General features: G+C 40.6%; 1 protein-coding gene across 1 annotated transcript in view; it reads right to left on the bottom strand.

Annotated features, from left to right (window-relative positions):
- Window positions 1-5,484: 5,484 nt before the first annotated feature.
- The window catches only part of KCNJ6 (potassium inwardly rectifying channel subfamily J member 6), a 271,735-nt gene continuing 253,601 nt past the window's right edge, over window positions 5,485-23,618 (bottom strand). Inside the window, exon 4 of the mRNA XM_004762159.3 lies at window positions 5,485-17,340. Coding sequence (XP_004762216.1) covers window positions 17,015-17,340 — 326 coding nt within the window. The 3' untranslated portion in view covers window positions 5,485-17,014. The remainder of the gene's footprint in view (window positions 17,341-23,618) is intronic.

Genomic DNA, 23,618 nt, shown 5'->3' with positions numbered 1-23,618 from the left:
TACCAGGTTACTCCAGCTAGCAAAGAGAGAGATTTTCAAACTATAATGTAAGTCTGATCCAGTAATAGGTGTTTCAGTGACTGCTGTAGTCACTTGAATGGCAAACTATGAATGTTCTACTCTTTTTCTTCCTCCATCTACTCTCCTATCTGCTCATCTCTCTGTCTGTCCATCCATCCACCCATCCACCTGTCCATCCATCCACCTGCTCACCCATCTTCCTATCCATTCATCCATCCACCACTCGTCCACTACTCACATACTTATCCATCCACTCATCCACTCATCCACCCATCCACCCATCCAACAAATAACCATTGAGAACCAACTAAGTGCTAAGTCTTGTGGAAGGTATCAGGGGCATGAATGAGTGAAATAATCTTTGGCTGTGAGGAGTTTATTGTCTACTGAGTAAGACAGACAGGAAGAGTTAAAACAGTGCAGTGCTAGTTTATGAGTTCTGAAGACCTATCTTCAGAAGCCACATGGAATCAGGAGGAGTTCCAGAAAGATGTCTGAGCTCTTCCGGTGGCTCTGGATTCACATTCCATGAAGAAGGAACAATGTTTTCAGAGTCTTGGTGGCCTAGGAAGGTGCATCCTGTCAGAAGAATGCAGACTTTTAACAAGGAGTGTAATGAGGTGAAATATTGATCTGGAGAGGGTCCTGGGGCCCAGAACCTACAATTCCTTATAGGTCCAGCAAAGGGGTTTGGGCATAATGCTGCACAGTCGTGATTATTTTATTTTATTTTTTTAATTTTTAATTTTTTACTAACATATAATGTATTATTAGCCCCAGGGGTACAGGTCTGTGAATCGTCAGGCTTACACACTTCACAGCACTCACCATAGCACATACCCTCCCCAATGTACCTTGTGAAACTCACAGTAGTGATGATTAACCTGTGCTCTAAGAATAGGGGCCCCAGGGCACTTGGGCTTGAGGTGCAGTCTTCTGACCCTCTACCCCTGCTGTATGAGGACAACTTTACTTTTGTCTGACTTAAATGCTGAGGTTCTGCTTGAGAGTTTTTGCTGCTTAGTTTGAAACCAACTGGAGTGGTTGATGAGGCTCCAGGGGTAGAGAGTTGGTCAGAGAGTTAGTTTAGACAATGCCTCTGGGGTGATGTGGAGGGTAGTTCCAGGGGAGTCTGCAAGAAGCAGAAATGGGGGCTCTTCCTTTGGTGCCTGAAGGAGTCGATGCATCTCCATGGGTTTCTGTTGGGCATAATGAGTGCTAAGTGGAACAGATGCATAAAGGGCTACATGAATGCAGATGATGGATTAGGAACTCTGTCAGGCACAACAGCGATGCTGGGCAGGGATCCCAGGAAAAGTGGGACGAAGCACGGATGGTGTCCTGTCTTTTCTCAACATCTGGCAGCATCTGGGAAAGGAGGTAACCTAGGTATATTTTTATGTTACGTCTTTTGTTCACTTTATAGTGTTCTGTAGTCAGCATGACTCAGAGGCTTCCTTCATGCTTCCCTGGAGAGGACTGGCTGGCTATGCTACCAGGTTTCTCCAGGAGCCCGAGCTGAGGTGCTGGGGTCAGGCAAAGCCAACCCATGCAAAATGGACAACTAAGAACATGAAAACTCTTATAAATATTTCTTTAGTTTAACATTGGACTCATCATGTGTTGTTAAACCCCTCTGACCGAAACACTTTGAGCTGTGGCAAGTGGCAAGAGGAGCTGCCCGGCAGGTCTGTAGGTCCCTTTCATTATTTAAAGTTCTACAAGGTGCAAATGGCAAATGGGCCCGTGTTTAAGATGGACCCTGCTTGGGTGGGCAGTTGTGGGAAGGAGCAGAGCTGACTCATTGCTGGGATCTGGCCGTAGACAGAGCCTGGGGAGAGGTGAAGGTGGGGAGGAAGGGAGAGAGGGAAAAGAAGAGAGAGGGGAGGAGAGACTGAGAGGAGATCATTTCAAACCTGTGAGACTCCCCTTGGATTATACAGCGGGAACGTCAACATCCTGACTGGTCCTGTGGCAGGATATAGTGCTTCAGAAACAATTTATATTTCTACCTGTAGAAAAGGCTGACTCTTTGGACACACACACACACACATGCACGCACACGCACAGAAGAAACCAAGGCCATATCAAATTTTTTTTTTATTGTTCCAGTCAAAAAAAAGAGGAACACCTCAATATGTAAACAGTTTCCCTAACACAGCGAGTTCTTAAAGATATATTTTTATTCTAAAAAAATTTGGCATTGTAGTAATTTCTCAATACATAATTTGTGCTTTCGCATGTAGCATGCTTTCGTCTCATTGTCCGTGCACAGATGTACTTGGAGTTGAGTAAAGGGAGTTACAAAAAGACCAAAAGGTGGGTCAGGAGCCAAACCAGTACTTGAGCCCTTCCTGGCTTTCCTTTCCAAAAAGCATGGTGGGAAGGTTGACAACACTGACTTTGGAAGCAAATATTAGTTACTCATCACAAGAAAAAGTCAGAAGCCTTGGTAGGACTTTTTGAAAGATACATTTCCTTACTTTCTTTCTGTTCATATCTAAAGGATCATCGAAAGGTTTTGCCTGAATAAAACTTTATCTTGTATATGTGTTGTTTAATGTCTATAATTCTCTCCTATAATGACCCTTGTGTTTTATGATTTTGCTGGGCATGTATTTCACTACTAATTGCTATTGAAATTCCACCAATGATTTATTCTGTTTTTCACAGATTCATTGAATTATTTCAAAGTGCTTGATAGTTTGTTAAGAATGTTTTCATTTTTTTCTAGTGAATGTCATTTTAAAAAACTCAATCCTGGAGAGTTAAGAACGTTTTAAGTGCTATGGTGGATTTATTAATACATGCTGCCCTACTATCTTACCTTCGTCTATCTACCTTAGTTTGAAACCCCAAGTCTTCTACAATTTAGCACCAGTTTTCAAAATGAATATTTTACCAAATTCTACAACAGGCCATTCCAAGCCATCTAGACTGGCCTAGGCCACACCCCCAAGTCTTACTTTGTGTGTGTTGATCTTTGGACTCTCTGCCATGCTGGTTCCTCACACTGAAAGGAAGATTCCTTCCTGGGTCTGTATCTTCCAGATTCCACACAGTCTCCTGGAATGTCAGGACAAATGTCTTTCTCTTTCTTGGGAAGCCATTCCTGATTACTTACACAGAAGCTGATCTGCTTTCTTTAAATTTCAGAACAGTTGTTGTACCTTCCCTATTAGATTGTGTTATTTCTAAAACTAGAGTATTTCTCTTTATGCCTCAGTTTATTTATAAAGTGGGAGTCAACATTTGATCACAGGGCTTTTGTGTGGTTCAATTCACTCAGCACAGTGTGGTCACATGGTAAGAGCTGGTTGCCATGAAGTTATAGGCTTGTTAAAGGCAGAGGATGATGTCATTATTTCTTGGACTTTACAGCAAACTGTCTAGGACATTGTCCATTGTACTGCAAGTGTTCATGGGTCAGTACTCAGTCAAACAAATGTCTACTTGAACAATAAAGTGTGGGACATCCACTAGCTTTCAGAATATTTTGAATGGAGTTCTGTCCTTGTCTAATTTTAGTTGGCAGCTTAGACCCCTGAGAATGGAGATACAAGGATATGCCTACTCCCACCATTAGTGAATTTCACGCACCTTGAAAACCAAACATTTTATTTCTTTGTAGAATGTGAGCATCTTGTCAAAGACTGAAGTTCTTAGAAACTCAAGTTCTTAAAACTCTGGGAACAACACTGAAGGTTTTAGAGACTTCTATTCTCTAAGAGTTGATTATTGGAACTGGAACACCACAATGTAGCCCAATGACACCCTGGCTTGATGACTTGCTTCTAAGAATGGCTAGGATTTGTTTCTTTTAAGTAACTCATAACAGTTATGTGTGATGGTAGGAATGAGAACTTCCAGGTTAATAGAAAGAAGGCATGCAGCCCTCAAACCAGATTAAGGCTTATCCTCAGTATCATAGATTCAGGATTAAAAAGACTACTGAAGTTTAGTTACTGCTTTGGACTTTTTGAACTAGTGAACTTTCCAGAATAATTTTCTTTCTATCTCAGGAAATGGATCACAGAATGACTCATATTTTATTGGGCCTTATTAAATATATCAGGCCTTAGTATTGTGCTACTTTATTAGGAAAGGCAAATACAATGAATTATCTTTCTATTAATAGTGAAAAAGAATGATATGCCTAATATAAAAGAGTTGAATTAAAATGTTATGGTCTAAAAAAATATGTTATGTGTTAAGCTCTTTGCTTTCCTAATTATGTTACACTTGATTTAGTATAATTTTTTTGTCCTGAAATCCTATATACATGTTTCAGGGAAGGTAAAGATGGTTTCAGGTTAAAAGCAACTTGCCAATAACCTTCTGGAGCTGGTTGAACTATTGATGGATGGTCTGGCAAGATGTAGTCATGCACTTATTTTCTATCAAAGATGCCAACCTGTTTGGGGGCTTTTATTTACTGCAGAGGAGACTATAGTGCTTGACTAGTAACACTTCATTTTTCTAGAAGGCACCTAAGTCACAACTTGTCTATTTGCTATGGGGTTTAGTAGTAGTAGAGGAGAGGAGAGAAGGATGTGTTTGGTGAGTGATCCTGGAGACAAGGGTATGGATGGTGGTAAAAATTCATTGCTACAGGCATAGGAATTAGTGAAACTATTAAAACAGCAAAGAGTTAAAGCTAAACCATCTGGGTCTATCTAGTTTAGGGGTAGTTCAGACTGGAACTTCTATGAGAATCATAGAAGCAGAGACTGGGGGATTTAAATGCTCGTTGAAAATGACTGGGAAACTAACAGCAGACATTTTCTGAAGCTCACATGGAATATTCACTAAGATAAACCACATTCTGGTCCATAAAACATACCTTAACAAACTTGAAATAATAGAAATCATATAATGCCTTTTCTAGTCCACAATGGAATTAAACTAAAAAATCCAACAAAAAGATAGATGGAAAAATCTCAAAATATTTAGAGATTCAACAACACACTTCTAAATAGCAGAGAAGTCAAGGAAGAAATCTTAAGATAATTTTAAAAAATTTAAACCAAATGAAAATAAAAATGCAATTCAAAATTTGTGGGATGCAGTGAAAACAGTATTACTTAGAAGGATTGGGAAGGAGGAAACGCAATTATCTTTGTTTGCAGATGATGAGAATGTCCATGTAAAAAATATGAAAGGATAACAAAAAACATCATAGCAAGATTGCAGGATACTAAGTTAATATATAAAAAGTCAGTCATTTTCCTATATATCATCAATGAACAAGTGGAATCAGAAATTACAAACACAATACCATATACATTAGCACTCCTCCAAATAAAATACTTAGGTATAAATCTAACAAAATATGTACAAAATTTTTTTGAGAAAAATTACAAAACTCTGATGAAAGACAGCAAATGAACTAAATAAATGGAGAGATATTCCATGTTCATGGATAGGAAGACTCAATATTGTCAAGACTTCATATTGCCAAGGTCTTCCCAAATTGATCTACACATTCAATGCATTTCCAGTCAAAATCCCAGAAAGTTAATTTGTGGATATCAACAAACTGTTGTTAAAATTTATGTGGAGAGGCAAAAGAATAACCAATATTGAAGAAGAAGAACAAAATCAGAGGACTAGCACTATCCAACATCAAGGTTTATTATATAGCTAGTGTGATCAAGGTGGTGTGATATTGGTGAAAGAATAAACAAGTAGATCAATGGAACATAACAGAAAGCCCAGAAATAAAACCCTGTAAGTGTGTAGTCAACTGATCTTTGGCAGTAGTGCAAAGGCAATACAGAGAAGCAAATATAGTCTTTTCAACAGATGGTTCTGGAAAAACTATATACGTTCATATATGCCTCTCCCCACCAAATCAGGACACAGACCTTAAATGGTTCATGAAAGTCCATTCAAAATGATTTAGATGTAAATGCAGAACTGTAAGACTAGAGGATAATACATGAGAAAACCTAGATGATCTTGGGTATGGCTATGAACTTATACAAACATCAAAGACATGATCCATCCATGAAGGGAAGAATTAATAAGCTGGTGTTCATTAAAATTAAAAATCTTTGCTCTGCAAAAGATATTCTCAACAGAATGAGAAGATAAATGATAGATTGGGAGAAAATATTTGCAAAAGAAGCATCTTATCGAGAATATTCAAAGAAATCTTAAACTCAACAATAAGAAAACAAACAGCCTGATTAAAAATGTGCAAAGACCCAAACAAGCCCCTCACCAAAGATGATGTATAGGTAGCTAATAGGTATGAAAATTACCATGTAGCCAGGGAAATGCAAATGAAAACAGCAATGAGATACCAGTTCACATCTATTAGAATGGCCAAAATCCAAAACGCTGATAACACCAAATGCTGACAAGGATACGAGGCCACAGGAACTCTCATTCTTTGATGGTGGGAGTGCGAAATGGTATAGCCACTTTGGAAGACGGTTTGGCAGTTTCTTACAAAACTGAACATAGTTTTATCACATGATCCAACAGTTATGTTCCTTGGTGTTTACCCAAATGAATGGAAAACTTTATGTCTAACAAAAACCTGCACACAAATGTTTATAGCAGCTTTATTCATCATTGCCAAAGCTTGGAAGCAACCAACAGCATGTAAATATAAACCATGGTACATCCAGCCAATGAAATATAATTCAGCCCTAAAAAAATGAGCTATCAAGCTACAAAAAGGCATGAAGTACTCTTAAATGCATACTACTAAGTGAAAAAAAGCTAATTTAAAAGACTATATGCTGTATGATTCCAACTATATGACACTGTGGAAAAGGCAGAACTCTAAAGATGGTAAAAAGATCCTTAATTGTCAAGGGTCATGTCAAGTGTTGGAGGGAGAGATAAATAGGCAGAGCACAGGGAATTTTTAGGTGAGTGAAACTGTTTTGCATGATACTACATTGGTGGATATGTGTCGTTATACCTTATACAGTTGTTAAAACTAGAATGTACAATACCAGGAGTGAAACCTAATGTAAATTATGGATTTTGGGTGATAATGCTGAGTCAGTGTAGGTCCACCAGTTCTAACAAGTGTACAACTCTGGTGCAGGATGTTGATAATTGGGGAGATTGTGAATGTGTGGGGTCAGGGGATTGTATGAGAACTCTGTACTTTCCACTCAATTTTGCTATGAATCTAAAACTGTGCTAAAAAAATAAAGGTTATTAGTTAAAGAAAAGGATGAGAAAACTATTTTTGAGAAGTCCAATGATTGATTGAAGACGAGAAAACTCATCTGGGGATGAAACAGGATCAGAATCCTGTTCACCTCAGACTGAATCTAAGTTTCCTACAGAACAATGAAAACAAAAAAAAGATTGCTTTATAACCAATTGCCTGTGAGTTCAGGAAAGCCTATGGTACATTTTAGAAAGAATACCACTGTGATGGCTGAGGGAGAGAATTATTGTTATTCTTAAGACTGGTTTTTTTGAAATTCACTTACATGGACTAACTCATAACTGATTTGGAGGTGTGTGTGTGCGTGTGCACACGTGCACGTGTGAGAGAGAGAGAAAGCGAGCATGTATACTTGTGTATATGTGTGTGTATATGGGGAGAGAGGGTTGTTGGATTTGTTAGTTAAAAGGTTAGTTACAACGGACTGGAAACACTACCACTGTATCATGCAACAGCCAGAGGAGCCTTCTTTCTTTTGTAAAAGGAAAAAAACAAGTAGAGGAGAACCATGGAATAACAAACTACATGTTTTGTTGATGTCTGCTGTAAAATACTGGAAAATAAGATGGAAGAAAAGTCTTCCAGTGTGGTTGTTCAGGTCACAGAAATTTCTTGTATATTCACTAATGCCCCCTATGGACATGGCCAGTGGACTGGGCAAGCTATAGACCAGGTAATCTGACCTGGCCTGATTTGCACACTGTGGGCATGACTCAGAGATTTGAACACTACAATCCTCTCTCCAAAAACAAGCTATCATCTTGAGCAAAATTTCCATGTCCAATTTCTCTGAGGTTGGCGTCTAGAGGGATTGATGCAGAGTTGTTCCTGGTTAGCAGAGCTTACTCCTACCTGGGTTTATAGGTTCAGACCGAACTGAACTCTGAGAGTTTCACTGCTAAATTCTACTTAATCTTTCAAGCCAATTTAAAGGAGTCTGTTCTCAGGTTCAAAGGCAGATGGAAAATAACAAGTTCATGGAGAAAGGGTATTCTGGAGACTTTGCATCCTGGCGGCAACATGAACATTTGAAATCAGGTTTTCTAAAAAGAATTTCTTTCTTTTTTTTCCTAAAAAAATTTCTAAGTAAAAATTTTAAATTGCTTTTCTTATACTTGGGCTTATTGCTAAAACACTGTTTAGCCAGAGCTTATTTAATGATTAATAAAATGGCAGCACTTCTTATCTGTTACACCAGATAATGGGAAATTTAGTTTTGGAGTCTCTCTCTCTCTTAAAGACAGACATGATTTGGGTGTGGGGGTGTATGTGGGATAGTGATGATGGCTTAAAGAATAGCTTTTTTAGGAGCAGTTTGGGCACCAAGTGCATACTATTCTAGGAAGAAGAGATAGCAATAGTCTACTCCTGGCCACTGAATGAATACCTGTTTGCCTGGGCACTGCCCTGTATCTTCTAGGATTCCATGAAGTCTGTCTGCAGGTGGACCAGCCTTTGGGAACTCCAGTCCCTTGGGGCCTCTGCCAGCTCTCCTCAGAGACTCCATATAGAGGTCTATGCTGATAGGCTGCAGGTTGCCATGGCAGCAGCCATGCAGGCCCTGGTAACCAGGCACCACATGGGTACTTGGTTTTTCCCCAGAGCACAGTCTGTGCAGACAGTGGGGGAGGAAAGACCACTTTGCCAACCTAGGCATATATTTAGGTAATCATTTCAGAGTTCTGTACACGTGTGGGAGTTCACTGTTGTTCCTGTATAACTCTCATTTTAGAAGCTGATCCACTGGGCTGAATAAGGATATTCAGGATCGTCTTTGGCAAGCTGGATAGCCTAACTGCATATTGCAGGAGACAAGAAGATTCCCCTGGAAAAGTCCAGCTGTCCATTTGACACAGACCTCACTTTACACTCTGCTCAATAGTAGGCTGATGTCATAATGTCCAACCATCACTCATGGGGTCTCAAGGTGTATATGGGGACAGAAATGAAAAATTCTACCTTTTTGGTCTCAGGTGGTCAGACTGTAAACATATTACGTGCTCAGTTAAAATTGATGGTGGACAATTAGGTGGTAAGAGACGGCACTGACCTCAATAACGGGTTCTTGGCTACCACTCCAGAATGGAGTGGAAACTCAGAGGAAGGAGCTTGGAAAGATGTCTTTTGGTGGTGAGCCAAGGGAGGAATTCAGAAAGAGGATCTGGGTAGAATGCTTGGATGATGACCTGTGGTGACGTGACAAACCTGTGGGCACCTGGGGATAACATAAGTTGTATCTCCATGTGTTACAATCCTGGGGAGTTGCTTGCAAATAAAGGAGAGACTCTTGACAATGTTGTCCTTGTTTAAGGAGGGTATGTGAAATTTCTTGGCCAGAGCAACATTTGGATTGGTCCAGGGGTAGGTTTGAACAAATTAGACCCTCTTACTTAAAAAAAAGGAATAGGGGCAGACCATCTGGGGTGATGGTTGGGAACAGCTGATGAAACAATTGAGTTTGTGCTCACAGCATCATGATATTAATAAGTGAGAATTTCGCGAGGTTGAAGAATTAGATATGTAAAGTGAAAAAAATCATCCAGGTAATCACCATGGGAAACAGAGAACTCTCTTTGGACTCTGTACACTTACTCCATTTATAGAGTACTATTGTTTGGTTTTGATTTTGGTATGGGAGGGACACCCCGTGCAGAGGGGATTCAGAAGGTCTTATTTCAGTTCTTCTAGGGAGAGTTGTCACTCCTGATCCAGGTGTGTGCTCTGCTCTGTAGGGTCAAGGATGCTGGCCAAGCTCAAAAGATACAGAGTCCCTTTGTCTTCTGAGGGAGAGTGTCCTTTTCTATGTGAGTAGGAACCAGACCTGGAGGGAGAGGCTCATCCAGAAAGCCTGTAGCAGGTGGGCATGCCAAACTGAACCAAGGGAGGGTTGCTCACACCCACTCCCATTTGCAATAATGGTGAGAGATGATGCCAGAAAATGCACCAACTGGATCTGAGAACAGTGTTCCATCTCCTTCTCTAAGAATAGTGGCCATGGAGCCAGAGGCTCTGATCATGCCCAGCAGATGGAAGCTCATCTCCCTGTGCTCTAGTCAATCCCTTCTGTGGCTGTGTTTAGTGCTGATAGAACCAGCATTGATATACTCCATAAGGCATCCAGCCTGGACTGGGGTTTTAGTAACCATAGAGACCTGAACTTGGGATCCTAGCATTTCTTGCTCCTTTGGACGGATATTTTATAATTTCTATCAGAATTTTAGAAGTAATAATGCGTTACATTTTTATTTCACTAGTGCCTATTGGTAGTAGATATTTATACTGAGAAAAACAGCCCTCCATATTCTTATAAAGATTGGCTGGCTGTTATCAAAGCACTTATGATCAGTGTTAATACAATGAGTACAGAGTCTTAATCTTGAAATGGTCAATTACCCTTTGATTGTAGGAACATTTCATTCTCTGAAATCAAGATCTGTTGCCTATGTGGTCGCAATGCTCTGACCAACCACAGAGCACAGTAGGATTCACAAGTAGAGGGTAGTATCTAAAATTAACTTTATAAAAACCATTTTCTTTGGTGATAAATCTTCATCAGTTAATCATGTTGACCCATCTCAGTGAGCTATTTTTGCATTTCTCAAAGTATTTTGTCCTTGTTTCCTTCTTAGGACTCTCCTATTTGAATCAGGTGGATGCATCAAGCTTTCTTTTACCAAGGCAATGAGGCCAAGTAAAAGTTTGACTTCTTTTACATTTATTTCAGTTTTATAGTGTTGAACTTTGAAAATTTCTTTTTTTCCCCTCACTTAGCTATTATGCTGCTCCATGCAGTTGCCAGGGTCATGAGCTTTTTGCATCATCTATACTGCAAATATTATTACTATTAAGATTTAGACACAGGACCAAATTTATCTCAGTTTCCATCATTTATCTTTCAGTAGTAAATCACAATGATTTGCGACAGAATTTTTCCCCCACCTAATTTCCAGGAAAGCACTCATAAGAGAACCCGATATATATTTTTTCCGATAGAACTAAAGAGATAAAGAACCTCCCTTGTCTGACCTATGTCTGGTGGTGGAAACGCTTTCTTGGAACACCAGTGAGGTCAGCTTAGTGATACTAAAGAATGTCCCTTAATATTGTCTAAAACCTCCATTGTCTGGATTTCTTGGATTAAATATTTCTGCAATTACCAATCTTTATCTCATGCTTCAGATTCAGAAGTGACAAACACTCTGGCAACCCTTTACTACTCTGTTTCTCCCTGAGCTCTTTTCAAAGAACTTCTTGGTTTTTCCAAGAGAAGCATTTAGTTCTTAATCCTCATGTTAAACTTTTGGCCAAGTTGCTGGAGAGAGCCAGAACTAGAATAGCTGGATATGAGCCATCGGTTCATCTTTATCACGTTGATCCATTGCAGGCTAGAGAGAACTAGCAAGAAGACCCAGGCACAGCTCCATAGTCCAAGGGGGCATAAGAGAGAAGACAATTTAGGGAGGTCAAGCTGGATTGATGTGTAGCAACCACTGAAAATCCAGTTCACCCCCTGGTTGGAGACATGTGTCTCAACTATCTACTTATTTAAACACCTATAGGTTCTAACGACGCAGTGTTTGAGTCACTGGACTGGGGATTCCCATTTCTTCTTTTGTTCATTAAGGAGTTGTGTTACTTTATCACTTTCTGAGTTGCCTGCTCAGTCTTGGCTGGTTATTTATTTAGCACTTTGGGGGCATGGTTATGAAAAAGAAGGAGACTTCCTTTGATACCTGACTATATGACTGTGATATTTTTTCTTGGAACAGATTTGTGAGTGACCGCAATGCATTTATATTGGAAAAGAGTGTCATCATTCTAAGATGTCCGCAGTACAACATTTAATAATTTGTAATACTTAATACATGAACACTACTTAATAGCCTAGTATAAGGGTTAGAAAACTTTTCCTGTAAATGGCCAGATAGTGATATTTCAGTCTTCTGGCCATATGGTCTCTGTCTTAAATACTCAAGTCTGCTAGTGCAGTGTGAAAGCAGTCATAGGCAATACATGAATGGGTGTGGCTGTATTCTGATAAAATTTTATTTATGGGCAATGGAATTGGAATTTCATATAATTTTCACATGTCATAAATATTCTTTTGTCTTTTCCCCCCAACTGCTTAAAAATATAAAAGTGATTCTTTGCTCACAAGTGGTGTAAAAACAGTCAGTGGGCTGGAGTAGATTTGGTTTGCCAACCCTTTCTGTAGTAAATAAGAGACCATGGCTTAAGACTTGGCCCTGGATTTGAGACTGGGATCTCTTATTACTAGACTTGTAACCTTGGGGAAGTTCCTCAGTTTTCCCAAACCTTAGTTTTATTTTTATAAAATGTAAATTGTAATACACAAGCTCTCACGGTAGATAAGAATTAAATGACATAATTTATGCAAGTGCCCTGAATGTTCCCAAACACAGCTCAATGTAGAATGTAATATTGTTTTGTTAATGTATTGTGTACTGATATTGTGCTTTTTCAAAATTTCTTCAAAGCCTTACAGGCTTTTGACTTCTAGATGACTGCATCAGAAATTCTCTGAGACATTAGCTGCAGAAATATTAGGAAGAGGTATGTATCACTCCATTTTAAATGAAAGGATTACATTTCCTTAAATAGGTTGACCATAAAATCTAAAAATAAGATAATATGATTTTACTATATTGTAATACAATATCAATGAATCATCTATTATGCATATACTATGTTTTTCAACTTTGTAGCCATCCATTGAAAGGAAATCATAGAAGATACTGTTTCCCATTTATGTAAGGTGTTTAATTTCCAACTACTCTTTTGACTTTTCTGACTCACATGGAATATTATCCAAGTAAAGGAAAGAAAGACTGAAAACTAGTCCAGACTACTAGCAAGCTATTTGGAGATAACTATGAATATTTTGATTCTTTTTTTTCTTGAATTACTCAGCTAATCAAATGACTTCACATTATTTGGGTGAGTTCAAGTAGTTTTCTAATGGCATTTTTATAATCTCTCTGTCCACCAGCTCCCACCTTTCTAAACAGATTCTGAACATCCCAAAGACATTGGCTTAAATCTAAATTAAAAAGCAAAGGAGGAAAAAGTAAGAAACCTGAAATGTAAGAAAAAGTAGGGAGGGGAAAGCATAAGGATGTTGCTCTTGAGACTTCAAAATTTAGGCTTTTGAATGAAGTCGCAAATAATTTTTTAATCATAGTACAATGAGAAATAGACATTTCAGAGCCCTAGTTTGGTTAAACCTGCAAGAGAAAATTGTGCTTAAGAAATAGGTGGACATTTTTAGAGACAACAGCTGGATTGTTGTTAGAGAACGTAAGATATTGGACTAAGTCAATGGACCCGGCCCTGGGGAACTACAAACAGCACAAAAGAGAGACAGACAGTGGAAGGGAGTGGGGGAAGAGGGATTTCCTGCTCATGGACATGGAGTGGCTGAATGTTGGGTGAACAGGCTGGAATACCATGTTACGAGGAAATGGATAAGCGAAGACCTAGCAGTGCAGTGATTGTAAATATGTTCATTCAAAAGAGTATCATTTGCCAAGGGAACAGCCAAAAACATAAATAATTTTATTAGTTACATAAAGTTGACTCATAAACAAATTGGTTTTCCAGTTGGAAAGCATATTGGGGTGAATGGAAGTGAGAATCTGAGGGTCTCATCAGCCCTTGGGGAGGTCGTGCTTCCAGCTGAGTCTGCCCTTTTCTCCAGATTGGGGTCAACTGTGGCAAACCGTAACTCTATGGTTCAAAATTCTTATCTGGCTATCAGATCCCACCATGCTTTTATGGAAGGTGACTCAAACACACCAAACTAACAGACCAAAATATCAAGTTGAGAGTGATCCTCATTAGTTATGGATATTGTTGCATTCCAATAGGCTGACTTATTTTCATAGCACTTGATTTCCTAACAAAGTGACTGTGTGAATGGGGACTCGATAGGATGGAGTAGAACGAGTAGAAATTGTGGGCTCGTCTTTGTTGTACAGTCTTAATGAAAAACACCATTCAATACTTGCTGCTTAGAAAATTCAGTCTTAATGAGCTTCTTTCAATTCCAAATTTTAACAGTTGACACAAAATACACTGTTAAACTGTGTTATCAATAATTGTAGAAAAATAGACATGTTTGATAGGGACATTCTAGTAAAAGGTTCTTCGGGAGCATCCTTGTTTAAAGATTCAGAGGCTCACATTACAAAAATGAGATTTGGTTCATGTTCTGTCTCCAACTACATTGACGCCAAAGACAATGAGAAATAGGGCGAGACCTCACCCCCGGGGTGCCCTGTCACAGATAGAGAACTAACACGTGTGCATGACCAAAGGGTTGTCAAGGCTCTTTGTCTAGTTGTGCTAGAGGGCCCCGAACTACTATTCCAACCAGACAACAGGATGTGTGTTGTCCTTTGAGCCTTAGTAATGGATTTAAAAAAGGCCCACTGAGTCGCCAAGAGCTAAATTAGCAGACTTTTTGCAGCCCGTGCTTCATCTTTCTTTGTGCTACCATGCTTTGCCTTGCAAGTCTGGGGATGTTGCAGGGTTAGCACCCCCAAGTCAAGGGCGCCTTTCATAAGGCTACAGTGAGGTAAGGCCACAGTACCTCCCCACAGCCTGGCAGGAAGTGTATGGGGCTCCCTCTTCCTCCTCGACTACAACCTCCTCCTTGGATTGTGTGGAATGAATAAATGATTCAACAGATATTCAATGCAAAATGTGAAATGTTGGCAAACAGGAAAGGGCTATGGCCAACAGTTTCATTTCCAATTAAGTCCAAGTGCCAAGAAGCAGGTGTCCTGATGTGAGGTCTCAGAAGTGGGAGAAGAGAGACCCCCTGTGTTAAACTGAGGAGCCACATTCCTTACATCTGGGGCATGCTTTTTAGTAGATAAGATCCCCAACCTACAAAGAAGGCCTGCGCGATCTGATCAAGGAAGTCAGGGGCAACAGGGAGTGAGTGATAGCTAGTTTGAGTTCTTCGACCTTCATGGCACAAAGCCTCAAACTGAGCACAGCCGTAGCAGCTGAAAAGGAACTTGGGTTTGGTCGATGAATATTTATGATGGGCGACTGTTTTAGGGAACAAATAGTTTAAAATTGTGAAATTAATGTGAAAGATCTGTTACAGTGCAAAATTTCCACCTGCCCTTGAGATTTTGTCTGACATTCTATTCCATTTATCTTTTTATTTGAATTTTTTTCATCTTGAATTTAGATTTTTAGTACAAAATGCCTTCTTTCCTTCTCTTTCTCTCTTAATCTCTCTCCTTTTATCTTTGCAGATTAAAACGAATTAAGGCCGCAGTTTTTTGCTTGTTTTCTTATGATTGGGAGACATTTTGGATTTGATTTTCCACCCGTGGCACTCTCTAGAAAGATTTCATAGTCACCTAGATTGTTGATCTAATCTTTACTACTGAACTCTGTTTATTTCATAATAGTAGAAGAATAAGAATAGTAATAAATACAAATGCAGGAAATGCTGATGGATAAGCTGGCAGGGACGGGAAGAGAGCCGGATGGATTCAAAGTTTGTAAGGTGAATGATTACAATACAAGTCTCCTACCACATGCCTTCATGAATGTCATGGCTTTAGACCCAAACCATCTTCTGCTAAATTACCATGTCTCATTTTTTTAAGTCTCTAGTTTCTCACGATTATAGAGTGGAACAGCTGGAGAATCCATGGTTTTGTAGAAGAGTTTCCCAAACTCTTGTACTGCAAGGGGTGGCAGCTCATGGGAAAAGCATAAAGCACATCATTGGTGACATGCCAGAGGGTGTCTTCCCCCTGGAATATCCCCCCAGGCTAGTCAGTGAGGCTCCTGTTACCAAAAAAAGAGACCTCAGTTTTGTAAACATTTCACAGTATATCAGCATAATGGTGGTGGGTTTTGCCATGTACTAGACCTCCTAACTTCCCCCAGACCTATGGCTTATTAGATTCAATGAAGGAATCAGCAAGGGAGCAGTGAGGTACCCAAACACTACCAGTCTGGGACACGGAACGAGGGCCATGCACTAAGGGCCAGAGGTCAATGGGACCAAAGAAATTAAGGAAGCAAAGACATCAGAACAGAAATGCCTACTGTACACTGGGAATCTTTTTTTTTTTTTTTTTTGCATCTTATTTCTAAAGTTATATATCTAAACCTACAATAATTATACATTTATGTACATTATTTAGAAGTTCTACAGTACTTTTGTACATGCTGGGCTTTATTACTAACTGCGAAAAGAAAGTAATTATATAAGGCATATATATGTACAGTGTTTTGTCTTTACCTGACCTGGGTCCTATAACTGCAATGCCTGTATGGGTCAAGCACCTCACCCTGTAGATGAAATTTATTTGAATCTATAAAACTGAGGGTTATATGCTATGTCTCACTGCTGCATGAATAAATAGGCACCAAAGACCTAACTTGTCACATCCCAGGTAAAATCTTTGACACACTCTTTGAGTGATCTGGTATTGTACAAGACATGCAGGTAAGTAGCTTAAATCCCTAGGAGTCGGATGTGTTGTATTTCGGGAAGAGAGCAAGCTTGGGCCACAAATGAGGGCACGTTGCACCTTAACCAAATCCACGTCTACCTTATCAATCTGAATAACTGAGAGAGGGCAGGTAGATATTTTACACCTTGAAGATTTGTTTTCTGATAATGTCAAAATTAAATGTAAATAAATAAACAACCAAGTAAGAGAGACAAAAAAGAAAGAGAATGAGAGACAAGAAAAGGTTGTGCGAGGGGAGAGGAGAAGGAGCTGCCCAGCTAGGAGACTAAACTTTGGATTCGTTCTCTAGGTTTGCCACATCACCATTCCTTTCTGTTTGTTCCTCGAGGTTCTTTTCTTCTTCCTCGGTCTCCAGTTCTGCATGTTGGTTGAGTTTGCTGGACACAGACCAACTCAGGGGCAGCTCCGCCCTGCTGGCTAGCTCAGCCAGCTCTTTGGCACTGAGGGATGGGGTGCTGGTCTCATAGGTCTCGTGGAAACTGTTGTAGTCGACCTCATAGAACCCGTCTTCCAGCGTCAGGACAGGTGTGAACCGGTAACCCCACAGGATCTCACTCGTGATGTAGGAACTCCGAGCCTGGCATGTCATCCCTGCACAGAAGGGAACAGACAGAGGCTTTAGTGTGTGTGAGTGTGGGCTTTCCATCAGCGAGGGGTCTCAGTGAGCGGGGCGTGGCTGCCGGGTGCAGCTGGTCAGACTGCACCTTGCATGGGGTGCTGCAAATGCGGGGGCCTCATTCACGTTGCAGACATACACTAACACACAGACATACACTAACACACACAGGAGTGTGAATCAGGTGGGCATACCTTCCACACAGGAGTGTGTGGTGCAGCTTCCCTGCGTTCCGGGGGGCGTCCCAGGGGGCAACTTGAGTTCTGGCTCACATGAAATCACACTTGCCTGCAAGTCCATGCACACACACTGGAAGGCATGTGTGCGTACACACTCACGTGATTGTGCCTTGTCCACTTTTTGCCCTGGGAGAAACCATGACCCTGGCATCCGATTTATTTTTAGAGGCTTTGCCTGAGTCCTACTGAGACTTGACCGTTCTGGCCACAGACTTAGGATGAAATTGGTTTATGGAACCACAGCTAGGATGGCTTTAAGCTGAATGCCATGGGTTGCTTTCACTGTCCCACCAGCGTGCCATGCAGGCCACGAATGCGGCCCCCGGCTGAGGCTGGAAGGTATGCCCACCTGATTCACATTTCCCCCAGGCTCAGTGGAGACAGTTATTTAGACTGTGCAGGATATAATACTTTAGTCTTTCCCCCTTCTTCTTCAAGACAAGAAGCCCTTTCCTAATTTGCCCAGAAATGCCATGTGAGCTACTGGAGCCCAGGAGTCAGGAGCAGCTTTATTTTAATCTGAAATGACAGAACGAGCGAAATTCCACCCATGTCCTTAGAGAAGAAAACCACGTAACTGGCTTGGCATAAAATCTGGGGAATGCACTGGTGCACTGCTCAAAGGGCTCTCTTACAAAACTCCTCAGGATGAGGAAGCATCTACTGACTAGTTCCTACAGGGACGACTTCCCCCTTAGCCAGGCATGTCTAGGATCTAGGACCCACAGTGCTTTCAAGGACCTATGAAAATTCTTTTAAATCAGAAAAAAAAAAAAAAAGGTAAACTCTTAGGTAGAAGAAAATGTTAATATAGTCATCTTTATACTAATCTGACTGTAAAATGTAATATAATTAGACCATTTTGGGGGTCCATAAAGGTAAAACTCTCCAGGACTCACAAAAAAGTCATCCTGTGGGCCCTGTTCGTTCATTCAAGAAAACAGCCAGGCAGGCAGGGAGTCGTTCACTGGGACAGCCAGTAAGGTGTAGCAGGCGCTGCTTTGTGCTGAGTGCAGGAAGAGTGGGGGGAAGAGGACACATGTGGGTGTTTATACACGGAGTTTCAGAGTCATGGAATGTGCTCAGAGCATTGCACTTGCTCCTTGTGACCAGAAGAAGAAACTGGGGTGCCAGGGACCTAAGCAATTTACCCCCCTCAGCTGTCAGGGCTGGAGTCCGCATTGCCCTAACTCCATCCCTGTGCCCTGCTTTTTTTCTTCTTTATTTTTTACATTTAATTTTATTTTTTCAGTGTTCCAAGATTCATTGTTTATGCACCACACCCAGTGCTCCATGCAATCCGTGCCCTCCTTAATACCCACCGCCAGGCCCTCCCAGTCCACCACCCCCCACCCCTCCAAAACCCTCAGTTTCTCAGAGTCCACAGTCTGTCATGGCTCCTCTCCCCCTCCAGGTTCCCCAACTCCCTTCTCCTCTCCTTCACTCAATGCTCTTCTTCATCCCCAAACTGAATGCTACTACCCACGACCAGTGTTTCTCTTCCCAACTGCCAACTCTTTTTTTTTTTTTTTCTGTTTTAAAGAAGGCAGAGGCAGGCAGAGACAGAGAGAGAGGGAAGCAGGCTCCCTGCTGAGCAGAGACCCCCCCCCCCCACCGATACGGGGCTCCATCCCAGGACCCTGGGATCATGACCTGAGCCGAAGGCAGAGGCTTTAACCCACTGAGCCACCCAGGAGACCCATGAACTGCCAACTCTTTATTTGTGTTTGGGAGTGATGGGGGAAGACAGGTGATAGCAGGGACTTGTGGGCTCAAAGAAATACAAAGGAAGTCAAGGGGAAAAGGTGATTAAAAATAACTTTTAACAACTTTTTTTTTTCCTTTAAGGAAGTACGTGTTTATTGTAAAGTGACTAGAAAACAGAGATGGGCAAATAAAATAAAATCCACCTAGACCTTCAATTTTGGCTATTTAAATAACCAGCTACTCCCAGAAATAAAAAAATATAATTATTAAAATTAAAATCTAAATGGATATTTAACATCATATTGGAATTGGCTGAAGAGAGAATCAGAAACTTGGGATATTGTTATCAAGAAACAGTACTGGGTAGAGCCAAGAGGATGGCCAAGAGACAATACATGTCTGTTATTTAAGCCCCCGTCATACTTTGTTATGGCAGCCCCAGCAAATGAATACACTTACTGAATTCTATAAGGATAGTAAAATATCTTTCCATAGTACCGTTTTAATGGGACTGTTTAATTTTTGTAGTAAAAAGATGAATAAGCAAGATTTAAAGAAATGCTCATGGATCGTTTTCCATTTTTAAATTCATCTTGTGCTGTCCTAATTCATTTAACAAGGGATTAAAAATAATACTAATGTATTTGCCAAACAGTACAATATTAAAAAGAGTGATTATTAAAAAGTTGATCTTGAAAAAAATCAACATCCTAGTGTAAGTTGGTAATTTTCATTTTTTCCAGGAAGATTCCTGTCTTACCCATTGGCAGGGGTTCCAGTCCATTCTTTAAAGATGTGATTTAGATTGGTCTCAAAAAAGTAACAAAATAAAACCAGCTGAGTTAACATCATAAGAAAGGCAGAGCTGCCAAGATTATATCTGTGTGTATATATGTTGTGCTTGTTTTCCACATCAAGAAGATCATCACACAGTGCCCCTGCAGTAGGTTTTTTAGTGAGTAAAGTTCTCTTTGGAAAAAGAGATGCTTCTTTTGATGAAGAGCAAAATGTGAGAAGTCTGGTCTCCAGTTCTGATCGCCCTGCACTGTCGAGGCATACCGGCTGTCTTGCCATTTGCATTTGTACTTTTTTTTTTTTTTTTTTTACTCTATTTGGTTTTCCTTTTTCTTTTTTAAATTTTTATTGTCTTATGTTAGTCACCATACAGTACATTATTAGTTTTTGGTGCAGTGTTCCAGGATTCATTGTTTAGGCACCACACCCAACCCCCAACCCACCTCCCTGCAAAACCCTCAGTTTGCTTCTCAGAGTCCACAGTCTTTCATGGTTCGTCTCCCCCTCTGATCACCCCCAACTCACTTCTCCTTTCCTTCTCCCAGTGTCCTCCGTGTTATTCCTTATGTTCCACAAGTAAGTGAAACCATATGATAATTGACTCTCTCTGCTTGACTTAGCATAATCTCCTCCAGTCCCCTCCATGTTGATACAAAAGTTGGGTATTTATGCCCGTGCTCAACTTCTTGCCTTATCTTGAATAGCCTTCTCGAGTGGGATCCTGCTCATCTGTGAAGAGCTAACTAATTTGTCATCTCCTTTCTGGAGCACTCTGTTACTGACCAGTCCCTAGCTGGAACTGTTGAGCCCAGCGTCCTCCAACACTCCAGGGACACCTTATACCATCAGTTGAAGTTACCTCTAAGTGTGTGTTTGCCTTGTTGAGTTGTGATTACACTGGGGCTCGATGGTCTTGTTTGTTTCCATGTTCCTAGCCTTTATCTCAGAGCTTCAACATTGTAGCTTCCCAGTAAATATTCATTGTCAAGTGAAAAAACTCAACTTAGGGACACTACAGAGAAACGGCTTAATTAAAATTGTTGATTAGAAATGTCTGAGATGTATTATTGAATAGAAAGATGGCTTGTGAGTCCTTAGGAAAGAGGGGGGGTTTCTGCTTCCAGCATTAAGCCGGTCTATCTGTGAAGGACCCTCAGCTAAAATACAAACTAGGTGCTGGAAAATTAAACAACTTAATTTAACCAAAAGTAATTTCAATTAAAAAAGTAAGGGATAGGACTTTTGGTTCTGGTGAAGATGGAATAAATACAGGTTTTCTCTCCTGTTGACTACAAACAACTAACTCCTCTAGACGAAGCCTTTTACAGGAAGGCTCTGGAAAGCAATACTGGCACGATGATGGGGAGGGGTACCAAATGTGAAGACTGACTTCTCAGGGGGTACATGTCTTGTTTTTCCATTTTCCTTTTCCATCATCTGATTTTAACCTGAGAGTGACCCCAGCACAGAACTGAGCAGTAGGTGCTGACAACAGTCTTGGGGAGAAACCCCATCCTTCTGACCAGAGCACTGGGACAAGGTGCCACTCTGAGTCGGAAGATGAGAGACAGAGTCCCCTTCAGGTACCCCACCTCCCAGGGCTGCCCCATGGGGAACTACTCCACATGAAACATAGTACAGGCACCCCAAATTTTCTGGCCAGAGGACTGGGAAAGGGGATTGTGGACAAAGAGTTTGTGGTGGTGTTTGTGGTGGTGTTTTTCTCATTTCTCACTGCTTTACCCTGAGAGTAACCTGAGTGTGTGAATCCACATAGAGCCCAAGCAGGCTAGCATTCAGAGGGAAATGCTATCTTTCTAGACAGGAGACAGAGCACTGGGGGTCTGGGAGCTGAAGAAAGGTAGGGAATCCTACAGAGGACAGAACTGGGGAAAAGAATTCTGTGCAGGAGCTCATGCAAGTCCTGAGCTTTGCATGCAAAGGGCAGAAAGCGAAAAGAAGAGATGAATTTTAGAAATTACTGCATAATATTCATATATACAATATAATATATGTAATATACAATCACATTCGAAACAGCTACCATCAAAGAAGAAACCCTACTGAAATTCAGCAATACTTGATACTGAATGATACTGAAATTCTAAATGTCATAATTATGGGATACATGGAAAGTGAGAAAAATGTATAAGTCTAAATTTTTACATTAGAAAAGAAGGAAGTCTGAAAATGAAGGTGCAGAATATCCAACCTAAAGTGGAAAAAGAAAAACAGCGTGTAGAGATGCTGAATCACTACCTTGCTCACCTGAAACTATTGTGACATGGTGTGTCAGCAGGAGCCCATGGGGCATAGGCAATAAAGATTAGTGGATACATTAATAAACAGAAAACGAATGAAAAACAGGATCGATAAAGGCAAACTTTGTTTTTTTTTTTTTTTTTTTTTTGAAAAGTCTAACAAAAGAGACACAGCTCTGGTGAGATTGGTCCAAGTTACATCCCTGAGGAATCTGTCCTCACAGTCTCAAAAGAAAGGAGAAGATGTTGAGTGATGTAGAGGTCATGCAGAGGTCTTCTGGAGCCTTCTCAGGTCCAGGCATACCTTCGACTTTGTCTTTGGGAAGGCAATGCTTGGTTTTCATAGCAGTGTAGTCTTGTCTAAGATATTTCCCCAAAGCCCAAAGCTGTGTGTGTGTGTGTGTGTGTGTGTGTGTGTGTGTGTGTACGCTTTACAAACTATTTCATTTCATAATTTCTCCACCGAGAGCTTCTCTGTTTGGAACTCTGGTTACTCTAAGAGTTTAACCCACAGGGAAGTGAATAGAAACGACCCATCTTTTAGGTGGCCATTTCGATCCTTGAGTCAGACTATGCAAGAGTAAGGAGTGGAGGTGAGGGACAGTATGTTATCGGTGGTGGATGCAAAGCCCAGTCCATTTAGAAGCCACAGAACCAAACTGTAGCACAGCTAAGAAAGCCGTCGTAGCGACTGAGCCAACATAGGGTCGGACCCAGCAAGATGAGGACTTAACAGGCAAAGCCCTGTTTTTAGATTCCCAGCAGCAAATTATGATGGGAAGGGTTTTGAGCAGGATACCCTCCTGGGGAGAGACCTTACCCCCCAGCCGAAAACCAGAGGTATTCACTCTGGAAACAGATAATGCATCAAAACTGCTTGGAGAACATGATTCCAGTAAAACAAGATGGATATAAACCACCATCACCACCTTTGAATACTGTAAAATTAATCAGTATAGATTGTCAATATTCTGAAACAAAGAACTGACTGTAGATACTTTGGCTTTTTATTTCAGAACCTGACTAAATGATGGGATGTTTCTCTTTTCTCCTTGCTCTTCTCGGTAAGAACTGCACTGAATTAGCACAGTAATAAAGTGTTCTGCACTTGTGTTTGTAAGTGTTTGTGTGGGAGAAGAATGTTGGTAATTTACCAAGCCCACTGTCAAAAAGAAGCAGTATAGTGTAATTTCTGCCACAGTATAATAATAATTTTAGTTCAGTAGGTTAAGCCAACTGCTGATTATTAAA

The sequence above is a fragment of the Mustela putorius genome, unplaced genomic scaffold, assembly GCF_011764305.1.
Source record: "Mustela putorius furo isolate JIRA1106 unplaced genomic scaffold, ASM1176430v1.1 tig00000765_pilon_pilon_pilon, whole genome shotgun sequence".
NCBI classification, from domain to species: domain Eukaryota; kingdom Metazoa; phylum Chordata; class Mammalia; order Carnivora; family Mustelidae; genus Mustela; species Mustela putorius.
The sequence above is the reverse complement of the archived record's forward strand: the minus strand, read 5'-3'. Positions and strand labels throughout refer to the sequence as shown.